The 14,424-nt window shown below is 43.4% G+C and overlaps 1 protein-coding gene across 5 annotated transcripts in view; it reads right to left on the reverse strand.

The window, feature by feature from the left end:
* FGFR1 (fibroblast growth factor receptor 1) overlaps positions 1-14,424 on the reverse strand; it is a 150,959-nt gene that overhangs the window by 35,017 nt on the left and 101,518 nt on the right. For all 5 annotated transcript variants that reach the window (XM_068274621.1, XM_068274624.1, XM_068274619.1 and 2 more), the window contains 2 exons: positions 9,909-10,032; positions 2,573-2,763 (listed from right to left, as the gene is read on the reverse strand). In XM_068274621.1, coding sequence (XP_068130722.1) covers positions 2,573-2,763; positions 9,909-10,032 — 315 coding nt within the window. The remainder of the gene's footprint in view (positions 1-2,572; positions 2,764-9,908; positions 10,033-14,424) is intronic.

The following is a 14,424-nucleotide window of genomic DNA, read 5'->3' on the forward strand; positions in this document are numbered from 1 at the left end:
TACCTGAATAAGATTACACAATAAACAGGCTTCTTCGCTTCATCTCATTAGCAGATATAGCAGATAAGGATTGTAAAGAGAACCAGTCCCGACTGGGTTTATACCACAATTACTGTATTTATTATTAAATCATTATGATTTAATAATACGGAGCGGCTTTGCAATATTGAAAACGCTTGTGATTTCAGAATCGCAAAGTACCGCAATTTTTTATCGCAATTCCTGGAGCAATTATAATTTGGCCCCGCGGCCATTAAATGCAAATGCTCAGGAATCGCTCGGAAAATGCTGCATGCAGTGCTTAGTAATCACTTTGTCATTGCAATGCTGAAAGCGGAAACACAGGGTACCACCGTTGCAGTGCTTTACTGATTACCGGTGATCAGTAAGCGGTGCAGAAAGTGCTGCCGTGGGTCCCGGTCCTCATGAACAGAAGATAGATTTTCCCCTAAAGGTCCGTACACACGTCGGACTGGAGGCAACGATGGGTCCGTCGTTGCCTCCCGCTGACGTGTGTACGGACCTTAAGCCTTATGACTTTGGATGTGACTATCAGAGCTAACAAGCTACCTAGTACCTTTTCATTGTCTGACTTTGTAAATAATACTGTCTGCTGATTAGTCAGGGCAACAGTTTACCTATCTGACAGGACTAAAAATACAGAACAAACAGCAAAATCAATTAACCCTTTGCACACCCTCAAGCAAATAAACTCATGCAAATGTAATGGTTCCTGGATAGTTAGTCTGCAGAGAGTATTAGCATGAGCATATTTGCATGAGAGTGCGCAAAGGGTTAATAGATTTTTGCAAACTGACAGGACTGGCAAAGATATCCGGAGTGTTCTCCAAAATAACATCTAAACAGTGGTGCAGATTTGGGATGACCAAAATAATTTACCAATTAAATTTACACAGTCTCAGGAAGGGAACAAAACTGCGCCAATCAAAGTCAGCAGGTGCCTTCTAGATGCTTTTTATTGCCCATCACATCTGCAGACACAGAATTTTGTCTACAGTAAAGGTGGACATACATTAAATGCTCAGTTTAATAAAAAATCTATTGAAAATGAAGATTCACTTGATTGATGTTCGATTCTTGTATTGATTGAACAGATCAGGAAATTCTTGATCGCACTGTGGCAATGCGGCTAGTGGAAATGGGCCCTAACAAACCGCTACGGGGATACTTTCATGTAACACATTTCAGGGTACTCCTTTAAAAAGGGACCCAAGAGGACGGTGAGGAAAGCCCCGGTGCTCATGGAGCTAGAGGAAGCCCAAGGCAGGTATAAATATGGGACAGTGTAACATCCCAGGTTCACTTTCAAAAGCAGACAATGGCCTTGATTCATCATTGTCTTTGAGATAACTTTTTACCAGTTCGTTAAATTACCTAATTCGAAGTTTATTGATTTCTAGTTGTATTCATCAAAGTTTTCCCGCATTCGATAACAATGCGGTAATGTGTCGATATTTCCATTTTACAGCGGTAATTTAACACAAGGCTATAAGATTTGTCAATTTGTCAACCCCCCCTCATCCCCCGCGGGGCGGCCGTTCTGCCGTCAGTTTCCCTGTGTGTACAGTCTGTCGGCAGGCTGATGAAGCTGGTTTTGTCAAAACCAGCCTCATCAGCCCGCCGACAGACTGTACACTCTGGCAAGCTGTTGGCAGAACGGCCGCCCCATGGGTGGGTCTAACGACCCGTCCTTTGAATGAATCAAGTGAAAATAAACTTAGGAGGTAATGAATTGTATGTGTAGTACAGCTAATTAATAGAACATTAGGAGCAAATAATTCACATATTGTTTTCCAGTACAGGAAGATTTTAAAAACTTCAGTTATCTATGCAAAATACCTTCTCTAAACTCTGACCCACTGGGCCCAATACAGTCCTGTTACATTTTCTGAAGCACAAACTAGAAACAGATTGAGATAAGGTTTTACTGCAGGAAAGTTCAAAGGGTCATTGTTTTCTGCTTTGTTTTATAGTTTAAAATACAGAGTGTGGTTTATAAACTGCAAATATGACAGACTGCTGCAATGTTCTAAAAAAAAAAAAAAAAAAAAAAGAAAGAAAGAAAAAGCTATATAACTGAAAATAATATATATGTGACTCCTTTCTTAGCTACTGTCCTAATCATTATCTGTATCAAACATACAATTCATTATGTCATAAGTTTTTTTTTTTTCACTTCAGGCTTGCTTCAAAGAAAACATTGGCAGAGTCCTGTTCCTTTAACACGTGAAGCAGAGGTTCAGCGAGTTAAAGCCCTCCACAGCCAGCCATGAATCTGGTGTGGAGAGGACGGCTGCTTTGTCAGACTGCGTCAGAGCTTGTTGTCAGGATGTGTCCATAGACAGCGCTATATTTAGCAGCCCAGTAGTTAATAAATAATACAGATCCCGGCTAATTGTATTCGACAGATTCAAGGCGCTGCGTCTGGTTGGTTTGTTTTCTCTCGGGGCATGAGACGAAACGAGACCAGCCGCAGCTACCACCTGTATTAACCCCATCACACCCACAGACCGCAGTGTAACACAAGGGGAGATTCATTCAATCCACCTACCTTTAAAATCTCCACATAGGGAAAGCCGTCTGAAGCGATTTTACTCCCATTGATTTCGATGTGCCTGAGCCATTGTATGTGAGGCTGTGGATCGCTGTACACCTTGCAGAAGAACTCCGCATTGCTCCCAACAGTGACGGTCATATTAGCCGGCAGCCCAGCTTGAAGTATCGGCCGATGAGGTGATCGTTCTGAAGAGGGAAAGGCACTTTTCAAGTCTAGTTCTATCTTCATGAAGGTTTTAAAATTAGTAAATGCAGCATATGTCACAAAATTTAAACATCCGACTAAAAAAAATGCCATTCGTCCAGTCATTGTGTTGATCTTCTGCCTCAAATACCTTACAGGCTAATAACCAACAACAAGTGTACAGAGATCAGCTGACTTTGTACTACTAAAGTCAAAACAGCAGCAGGACAGCCAGGCAGCTAATGTTCCCAAAATGGAGGCTTCCATATACCTCTTACTAGGAGTTTAATAGCATTTAGAACCATTCACCTTATATATGGAGACCGGTAGCAATGACCCAGTGATTTCACAGAATTAAGATTGCGGTAACAAGAATAGAAATTCACATATCATGGCAAACTTTATCAAAAGCACTCAGATTACAGAGGTCACAGCCATTTTCAAACCAAGCAGTACATTTTATATCTAGAAATTAAAGGGAACCTAACTTAAGGATATGGAAGCTGCCGCACTGGCACAGTGGTTTTCCGACTTTAAAGTTGCAAATTCCAGAAGTGAACCAGAGGCGGGGACCAGAGCATCAGTGACTGGCTGCTCAGGCACAGGACGTCTGCAGGGGACTATTAGAAGCACCAGGTAAGTTCAACTTTTTTTCCCCCCTACCTCCCTACAGCACTCCTTTAGATTAAATAAATATGCCTCCATATCCCTCTTACTTCAGGTCCCCTTTAAAGTGGCATTTTCCTAGGTTCGGGGGATGGTACAGTGCTACTTATTTTGTACCTTCAGGGGAAGTTCTGCACCTGCGCAGTCCACTCCGGCCCACGTGGCGGTGATTGACAGCGCCGCTCGCGCAGGCGCAGTACAGGCCGACCTGGAGGTCGCCCTGATGTCATCTCCGGGGACCGGGACGGAGCTGCGGCAAACGGCTGCGGGGAGAGCAGCGCCAAGGGACATGCTTGGAGCTGGAGGAAGCCCCCGTTAAGTAGCACTTATTTTATGAAATGTTCCCTGATTACTCCTTTAAAGAGGAGCGGTCAGCCATACTATCTCAGGAAAAAAAACCAAATATATAAGTAGATTAATACTTGCTCTACTTACATAACATATGTATCGCACTGTCCACGTTATGATTCCTGTGAATTTTGTAAAGGAAAAGTAGAAAATCCTTTTCTAGACAGTTTCCATATTTACTGTGGCTATTTTGAAGCCAGTCGTGATGTAATATCCGCCCTTAGTCTCCTCTGCCTGATTTGTCGCCCTTCACTATAGAAAGTGCATTGTTTCAGCCTGAGAGATTTTGGCCAATCAGAGAGGAACAGAGGTGTGGGAGGGGAAAACAGGATGGAAAGAGGCTTCAGCCAATCAGGCTGCATTAGTTAAGTCTGAGGGGAAGTAGAGAAGCCAAAAAAAAAAAAAAAAGACAACCCAGCATGCCCTTCAACTTCTCTTTTGCGTACCAAATTTTCTGCGTAATGATAATTTATCAACAAGAAAAGTAATAGTGATTTTAACTTTTGGATTGCCTGAGTAGCATCCTTATTACTGGTTTATCAGATTAAAATAAAGAATTGATTTTTGATTTTATGCCCGACAGTTACTCTTTAAGAAGAATGTAAGCATGAATGGTGCACATTACCCATTCAGTCATATAGGCGATTCACACCTTCCTTGTCACAATCTCTACTTCTCCCTTATTGGATTAGGTTTTGTTTTTGTAGCTTTTATACCTAAAATGATGCCCATTAATGTTGCGATTTTTAATGAATATTTTTTATTTTTCATTCCTATCATTAGGATTGGTTGAAAATGATTCACAGAATTAGAGGATCCAAACTATTTAGAATATCAAAAGCAGTTGTGATTAAATATATGTAAAAATTCTACAATGCCGATCCACCAGTTCTCTGAGAAAAACGATCAATCTGATAATCTGGATAGATTGGACCAATCAGATCATCAGGAAATTCTGAGATCAGTTCCACAAAAATCATGCAGTGCAATCCTAAGGAATATGGTCATCTTAGCATAGAGAAAAAGCATAGGATTTGGATGTAAAATGCAAACTCTCAATTCAAGACATGAAAAAGTACAGTATAAAATAGAGTTCTATAAATTTGCTGGAAAATAGGAGAGTTATTGGCGCTCTCTTTTGGCAGATCCTGATTTTACGGGGCATGCACTGCAACACGTCAAGGTGAACATAGCCTGAAGCCGGCTTCACACTGCAAACCTGCGGTAGTGATGCGCAACGCACTGCCAAAAAAGCCGATGGAGATTACTGTGGCAGTGTGCGGTAATCTCCATTCTGGCTGCAGGCCAAGCAGGGCTCTCTACCTCTTACTCCCTGTGGCCGGAATTCAAATTGCGCGGAAGTGTACTGGAAAAATATTCTTCCGCGCATGCAAGGCGTAATGCTAACGCTGTAATTTGTTAGAATATACATTGCCATAGACTTTTATGACTTCCGGTTCGCCACACGTCGCCCCACGTCGGCCAGCAACGCGCACTAGCGGTGAATTGGGTACTTTTGGCGGGACGCGTCACACTAGGTATGAAATAACTCAGACTTTCACTGGAGTAGCGTTGGCCTACTGCCAAATAGGCTAACGCGCCGTGCAAGTGTGAAAGAGGCCTGAGGTTTTTTTTTAAATTTACATTTTCACATAAATTGAGCAGTCAGAATACAGCACTATTTGTTTAGGCAGATTTAATTCCACCTTAAAAACAAAATCTGGTTACTGGTAGAAAACGCACACAGTTCCACTTTCAATCAATTTGATAAATGAGGCCCAATAGGTCTTAATGGGTTGTGTTTTTTTCAAGTCCAGGAAGAATGCAGTCAGAATGAATGAAGGACTTGTAACGGCAGAAGGATGTTGGAAACAAAAAACGCTGACAGGCTAAATAAACTAAGCACCTTAAACTAGGCCTCACGTTGCCCCCTGCACAGGAAATATCTGAAATTTAATAGGATCTGTGAGGTGGAAATAGGGGGGTAGGAGGGTCAGAGCAGCTAAAATATGTAGGATAATTAAAGGCGGATGTTGGATGAAGGAAATATTTGAGCACAGAATTGGCTACTTACTTGAGGAAATGGAGGATAATTTCTTGATTTTGTCAGATAGAGGGCAGAAAAACAAGGAGATTTTTTCCCCCTTCCCTGAAAGTAGCCCAGCTCTATCATAACATGCACAGAATGCCTAATTTCTTTCCATTCCCATCTCAAATAACACAGCTGCTTGTGAAATATTTTGTTTTGATTTTTTTTTTCTGGAGCGTATCATAGGAGACATCTGTGAGGGGGAATTAAAAATGGTTCCTTCACAGTGATTACACAGCACCCAGTCATGACATAACTGGCTTACAAATCACCAAATTACCTCAGCTACATTAAGGCAATCAGAGTGTAGGCAGTCAGTCAATTATTATCCTATGGATTTAGTTGTGGAGAAAATATTTTCATCAGGGAAGAGAATAGTGCGATGACCGTGAGCGAAAAAATAAATCTCAGAATGTAAAAGCAGGACCCTTGGCAGAAACGTTCTATTATTATTGCCTTTTTAAAATAGATGTACTGTTATGTATTTGGTAAGTACTCTCCTTGGATTGCTGTGGGTTTTGGATAACAATGCAGAAAACACTAGTGAAATGGCTTATTGGCAAAACTACAGCCTACGCTTAAATTGTCAAGCAAAAAAAAAAAAAAAAAAGAGGTTTCACTTACCTGGGGCTTCTACCAGCCCCATGCAGCCATCCTGTGCCTTCGTAGTAACTCACTGCTGCTCCAGTCCTTCACTACCAGCTAGTTTCATTTTTTTTCGCATTGCGTCCATTTTTACGCATTCCCACTGGTGCAGGAACATTAACACATACTTTTTTTGGTGTTAGTATTGCAACGAGAATTTTTTTTTTAGCATTGCACCGCTAAAAAATGTATGTGTTAATGTTCCTGCACCAGCAGGAATGCGTAAAATGGACACAATGCGGCCCGCCAACCCCGAGCCGGCAAAAAAACGAAACTAGCTGGCGGCAGGGGACTGGAGCAGCAGTGAACAACTACGAGGGCACAGGATGGCTGCATGGGGCTGGTAGAAGCCCCAGGTAAGAAACTTTTTTTTTTGCCCGACAATTCCTTTAAGGCGCCACTCCACTTTATTTTTTTATAATGGACCTGGAGTCTGAATGCAGATCTACCATTTATTCAGAAAACATGTCCATTACTAAAGACTTTAAACAATTTTTCAAAATGTATTCGTCCCCCTTATTAGTGTATGGCCATCTTAAAGAAACCCTGAGATGACAAAAAGAATGAATTTATACATAACTGGTGCTTCCTCCAGTCCCCTTCAGGCCAATGGCTCCCTCACCGTCCCTCCAGGCCGCCTCAATCCTTCGCTTTCTGAGGCAGCTCGGGAGGACAGCGAGGTAGCCATGGGCCTGAAGGGGGCTGGAGGAAGCCTCAGGTATTCATAATTTTTTTGCCATCTCAGGTACACTTTAAGGCAGTCCAGGCCATGCCACGCCACAACACCTTCTATAATACACTACTAGATAGTGTACCACTGACTTTGGAGGCAGTGGTTCCCCCCGAACCCAGTGGAGAAACCGAAAAAATAGACTGCTGGCTTACATGTGACCTCTGGATGAAGGCTAAGATTAAAGTATTAAAGCGGATCCGAGATGAAAAAAAACTATCTATAATAAGTAACTTGTGTATATAATTTTACCTAATGTTTAGATAGTTTACACAGCAAATCTAGCTGCAAACAGCTTTAACAGAATATGGTTGATTATTCCTGTGATACAATGACAGCAGCCATGTTTGTAAACATTATGCCCAATCTACATGATACGATTCTTTGTACGATTCGATTACGATTCTATTTACGATCCGATTAAATCCAACATGTCCGATAGGGATTCGATTCAATTCGATTTTCCATTGCAAAACAATGGCAAATCGAATTGAATCGAATCCTGATCGGACATGTCGGATTGTAAATAGAATCGCAATCAAATCGTACAAAGAATCGTATTGTGTAGATGGGGCTTTACACAGAGGCAGATTTATCTGCATCTTGAGCAAAAAGAAAAAACTAATGGCCCTCCTCCTTCCTTCCTCCCCTCTACTTCTGAAATCTCTGGCTAGTAATACCTCCCCCTCCTCCTGCCCAGACTGAGCTCCCATGAGCCCTTGCTACTGTCTGAAAGTGCCTTGGCTCTCTGAAAACCTGTGGGCGTAGCTTGTGTAGTTTATAGGGAATTATGCTACGTACACACATGCGACAACGATCGTTCGTTGTCAATGACGAACGATCTTTTAATTGACGAAAGAACGACCGAAGTAAAGTTAGTTGTAAAAAGTGTGTAACGATCACATCGTTAGAACGAACGTTACACCACGTAAAAGCACTTAATGCGCCTGCGCATAAAATTGTAAAGTTCCTTGGAGAAAAAGAGAAATGCGCATGTCCAGCCTGGTACGAACGATCGTTTCCAACGATGTACCACTTTTGCTAACGATCGTCGGTGGTAAAAATCCGCCAAGACAGAACTTTGTTTTGTAGCGATTTGCCTCGTTCGTCGTTTGCCTTAATAGTCGTTGGTTCGTTTTTTGTAACGATCGTCGTTGGTAAAGATCGGGGAACGATCGTTACAAACGACTATAGTCGCATGTGTGTACGCACCTTTAGAGTATTAAATCAAAAACAAAAGTATTTGGCTTGAGGAATGACCTATAAACAATAGGATAGGGACACAATTATGCAATGAGTAAAGGTTCATCTCGGATCCACTTTAAAGAGACACTGAAGCGGAAAAAAAATATGATATAGTGAATTGGTTGTGTACTATGAATAATTACTAGAAGATTAGCAGCAAAGAAAATATTCTCATACTTTTATTTTCAGGTATATAGTGTTTTTTCTAACATTGCAGCATTCTATAATATGTGCAGATTACACAGCACTCAGCATTCAAAATGAGTCTTTCAGAGAAGTCTGAAGTAATGACCTCTCCTCTAGCAGAGGAAAAGTAAACCGTTCACTTACAGTTGAGATAATAAAAGTCAGATAACAGCCCTCTCCAAGACTAAAGGTAGCCATACACTGGTCGATTTGCCATCAGATTCGACCAACAGACAGATCCCTATCTGATCGAATCTGATCAGAGAGGGATCATATGGCTACCTTTACTGCAAACAGATTGTGAACCGATTTCAGCCTGAAACCGTTCAATCTGTGGTGGTGGTGGTGCTGCCGCCGCTTCCCCCGCCCGCATACATTACCTGCTCCGCTGGTGCGACTGCCCCCGGTCACCGCTCTTCTTCTCCGTCTCCGCTCTGGTCTCCGGCATGCTTCCCTTCTTCCTGTCTGGGGGAAGTTTAAACCGTAGAGCGCCCTCTACTGTTTAAACTTCCTGCCGGGACAGGAAGAAGGGAAGCATGCCGAAGACCAGAGCGGACCAGAGCGGAGACCCGGGAGTAGCGCCGGCGGAGCAGGTAATGTATTGCAGCTCTATTGCGTCGGTCGTCGGGCACTCGAACGCCGCTAGCGATGCGCTCTTTACCCGCGGGTGATCGACGGTTATTTTCCGCACGGCGCGATCGACGGGATCGGACGGAATGGATCGAAATTCGGCATGTAGCGTGAACGATTGGCAGCAGATTCGATCCCAGTGATCGAATCTGCTGTCGAATCGGCGGCAAATCGGGCCAGTGTATGGCCAGCTTGATGTATCTGATCTTAATGTTTTATTTCTTAGCTGTACTACACATACAAATCATAATATCATAATTTTTTTTTCGCTTCAGTGTCTCTTTAAGGTCTATGACTGTTGTAAAGCAAACTGTTCTCCCATCCCCTTCAGATTTCCTGAGAGAAAACTGCCTACCTGGATTCCCTGAATCCAATGATCAATCATGAAAACTGGATTCGATTTGCACAATTTGTTCTCTTCAAATGCACAAAATAAAAAGTGACAGTATAATTACCACCTATCCATAAGGCGCTTACAGTGTAAACCCAGAGGACAGATGCACAAGCACATTCCAGTGAGTAACTGTGAGCTCCTGGGATATAAAGAGCAGGCACTGATTGATTGGTATACTTAGAAGAACCGTTATTGGAAACACATGAGCTCTTACCGACTACATCCAGCTGGTATGTGTGGTTAATGCTGCCATATTTGTTCTCCACAATACAAGTATAATTCCCCTTGTCTGATGGAACCACTGAATCCATAATCAGGCTCCAAGTTTGAGATCGGACCTACAAATAAGTCAAAAATTAGAATTCACAGATTAGGGAGCCAACAGGTCTTATTATTTAATGTTTTTATAAAGCACCAACATATTATGTAGCACTGGACAATACCTACCTACTGTGATGTAAAGGATGACAGATGACATTATACAACATAGGACAATGCTATACGAGGCAAACCGGGTACATAATACATGATCATGTGATTTTGGGCTGGTTTGGTAGGCCCAGTAATACAAGTACGAGGCTGTCATAGAAAAGGAGAACACAATCATGTAGAATACATTAGGTAGGGGACGACCCTGCAGAAGGCTTACATTCTAAGGGGAGGGGGATGGACACACTAGGTAGGGCTGTAGAATAAGTATTCAGGAGAGCGTTACTGTGTGGTAGGAATTGGGTAGGCCATCTTGAAGTGGTGGGTTTTGAGGGCTAGCTTGAATGTGTTGAAGAAGGAGGGAGCTAGTCTGATGGGCAGTAGAAGGGAGTTCCAAAGGGTGAAGGCGCCACTTGAGAAAACTGCATAGTTCTGCATACTTGTCCCAGGTTAGAGGCTTAGAAGATATTGATAAAGGTTCAGCAGTGCAGCCATCCAACATGGAATATTTAATGGATAATGGAGTCCGCTCAGTCAAGCAAAATAGACAAGTCAATAGATTGGGAGTCCACAGCATGGCGATAGAAATATTCCAAAACAGCCACTGTCCTGTCCCTAGCATTTGAGCTTCAGTGTAACCACCGCATGGCTCAAGCATAACGCTACGTACACCTCTATATTTCTGTCACCCCAAAGGATTGTTCCTGATCATTTGAGGAGAAGTGCTCTACTGTTGGAAACACAACAGCATTGGGCAGAGATTTTCCATCCATGAGAAATTATTTCAGGTGAGAAAAACTTACATTGGCTATCATTCAAATGCTTAAAACAGCTGACTTTACCGAACACTCGGCAAAGTCAGCATTCATAAAGCCTCTTTCCGCATGGAAAAATGACACTACCGAGCAGAGTGATAAATCACCGCCTTGTGCGGTGATTATCGGTACAAATGTAGCAAAATGTTCATTCATAAAGATCACCGCAAGCGGTGTGAGGTCGGGAAGTTCCGCTCCCTCTGATGTGGCGATAACAATGTAAGTGAATGGAGACACACAGATCTCCCAGGCAGCTGCAGCAGAGCGGAACACGGAGAAATGTATCAACTCGGCAGCTGCCGTGTCTCCGCAAGCCTACCGCCTGCCTACCGCCAGCTTAGTTCGGGGAATCTCTGCACTGCTACCGCAACTGGATACATTTTTATGAATCAGCAGCCAGAAGTCTAAAAATCCGCCAGCGGTGTTTTCCCGCACTGATTCTCTTTACCGACAGCCCGTTCATAAATGATAGCCATTGTGTATAAGGTGTGTATGAGTAATTTAAAGGGAACTTTAACCAAGGATTAAACTTCTTTCTAATCAGTAGCCGATATCCCCTTTCCCACAAGTAATCTTTACCTTTGCTGGAATAGATCATCAGGGAAGTCTGTATGGCTGATATTGTGGTGAAACCCCTCCCACAGTGTGAGGTCAGGAGTCAGGACCATGGTCCTGACAGTTTGCTGTGTGTGAACCTCATTGCATCGTGGGAAATAATGGCTAGACTTAGTAGGAGTAGACTTAGGCTTTGTTCACAGTGGTCAGTTGCGTTGCAGGAAAATTCTGCATGTCAACTCAGGACCCATATAATTCTATGGGCATACTCACAGTAATGGATTGCATTATTTTATCTCGCTGAATACAGGCTTTGTCTATGGCCAGTCTTCATTGCAGTTCGCAGTCATTGTAATGCTTGAGTTATGCAACTGACCACTGCACCTAGCCTTAAGGGGCCCATACACCTAACGATTTTCCCGACGATATACAGCCGTTTCAATCACAGTGATCGAAACGGCTGTGAAATCGCCGCGCACACCGCTGACAGAACGATCGATTTCCGTCCGAAATCGATCGTTCCCGTCAACCCATCCGTGCGAAGATTTTTCTCGGTCGCCGGCGGGTCGGGAGTGCGTCGATAGCGGCGTTTGAATGCCTGACGACCGACGCAATACAGCGGGTATACATTACCTGTTCCGGCCGGCACAAGTCCCCGCTGTCTTCTTCTCCGCTCCAGACCGTTCCTGAAGCTACACAGAGCTTCCTGTCCCAGCAGGAAGTTAAAACAGTAGAGCGCCCTCTACTGTTTAAACTTCCCCTGGACAGGAAGTTCAGTAGCTGCAGGAACAGTCTGGAGCCCGGAGCGGAGAAGAAGAAAGTGGGGACAGAGGGGACTCGCGCCGGCCGGAACAGATAATGTATGCAGGGGGGGGAGGGGGGGCGGCAGCTTCACAGATTGTGATCGGTTTCAGGCTGCGATCGATTCACAATCTGTTTGCAGTAAAGGTGGCCATACGATCCCCCTCTGATCAGATTCGATCAGAGAGGGATCTATCTGTTGGTAGAATCTGATGGCAAATCGACCAGTGTATGGCCACCTTTAAAGAGGAACTGTACTGAACATGATAAATAAAATTGTGTATTTTTTTGTTGCTCATCATGGGATACCAATGAACAAAAAACAAGACATTTTTGTAAAAGGATTAGATTTGCCCAAGTATCCACATGATAAAGAAGACATACAAAAAGCAACAAAAGCTCTGTTGGGATTCTGGGCTGACAGTTGGAAGTTGTATTGGAAAGGCATGTCCAGCATACCGAAAAGGAAAAAGGAAACAAGGTAGATGGATGGATAGATAGCAATCACTGACAATGTACATCTCCTCCTCACCATTCTATAATTATTAAATTACCCTCGGCTTGTTAACCCATTTAACAAGCTCAGTTAACAGCAGGGGGAAAGATTAATGAGCATCAACTTTGAATCCCGCTCAAAAAAATAAAAAAGGGAGCATGCTGGGAAGAGAGAAAAGATGGCTCCACTTCAAAGCCAGACTGGCACGCAAGGTGATCTCATATCCTGGCAGTGACCCAGTTAAAGTGAAGCATCACTAATACAATGAAACACCAGTCATTCTCTATGAAGGAAGCAGCCTTGCACAGACGGGCCTCACAGTGTACCTCCTACAAGGGGCTCTTGCTGTGCAAACTCAAACTTCACATAGTAGTGCTTCTCCTTGCTTTTACTGAAATCAACCACACCCCAAAAACACACATTAAAAATGGAGGGAAAGGAAAAAAAATACTGCTATATAGCAGACCCAAGAAATCATTAACCATAGCTGACTTAATTTGAAAACATCCTGACTTTTTGTCTGCAGTTAAAATTATCTGCTGTTAAAGTGAACCCGAGGGGAGAGAGAGAGAGAGGGAGAGAGAGGGAGAGAGAGAGAGGAGAGAGAGAGAGAGAGAGAGAGAGAGAGAGAGAGAGAGAGAGAGAGAGAGAGAGAGAGAGAGAGAGAGAGAGAGAGAGAGAGAGAGAGAGAGAGAGAGAGAGAGAGAGAGAGAGAGAGAGAGAGAGAGAGAGAGAGAGAGAGAGGGGGGAGAGAGAGAGAGAGAGAGAGAGAGAGAGAGAGAGAGAGAGAGAGAGAGAGAAGGGGGAGAGGGGGGAGAGAGAGAGAGAGAGAGAGAGAGAGAGAGAGAGAGAGAGAGAGGAGAGAGAGAGAGAGAGAGAGGGGGAGAGAGAGAGAGAGAGAGAGAGAGAGAGAGAGAGAGAGAGAGAGAGACATATTTATTTCCTTTTAAACAATACCAGTTGCCTGGTAGCCCTGGTCTACTTGGCTGCAGACAGTAGTGTCTGAATTACAACCAGAAACAAGCATGCAGCTAATCTTGTCAGTTCTGACAATATTGTCAGAAACACCTGCTCTGCTGCATGCTTGTTCAGGGTCTATGGCTCAAAGAATTAGAGCAGAGGATCAGCAGGATAGCCAGGCAACAGGTATTGCTTGTTATTTTTGCACGTACTCTTACAAAATGTTGGTACCTCAGTCCTCCTTGCTGCAATTTCCACATAGGTCATGGTCTCTACATTCTTAAGGGGTGGGGGATTACAAATAAAACGGGCTGCACATGACAAAGGCTGGTCCTAAAGGTGGGGCTAAATAAAGAAGAGAAGGGTTGTGGTAAATATGGGGGGTGCTGTATATAGGGGGAGCCCTGTACATTTAAGTAAGGGCAACACAAGATAGTGGCTCACTGGGAGCAAAACATACAAATCCAGCCCTGATCTAGAATCTAACAACTGTGCTTGTTGAATGTCCTGTGATAAAAAGCAGTCCAACTGAACATCTGTTAGCAATTACATTACATAGTTTCCAATGGGTAGAGGTGTGTGAAAGGCCATCATCTTTGAACTCCTAATGGGACCCTGCTGTCTGGAAAGCTTGGATCGGTATGATATTTCTAGCCTATAACACTTTGGCTCAT

This window comes from Hyperolius riggenbachi, chromosome 3 (assembly GCF_040937935.1).
Source record: "Hyperolius riggenbachi isolate aHypRig1 chromosome 3, aHypRig1.pri, whole genome shotgun sequence".
NCBI classification, from domain to species: Eukaryota; Metazoa; Chordata; class Amphibia; order Anura; family Hyperoliidae; genus Hyperolius; species Hyperolius riggenbachi.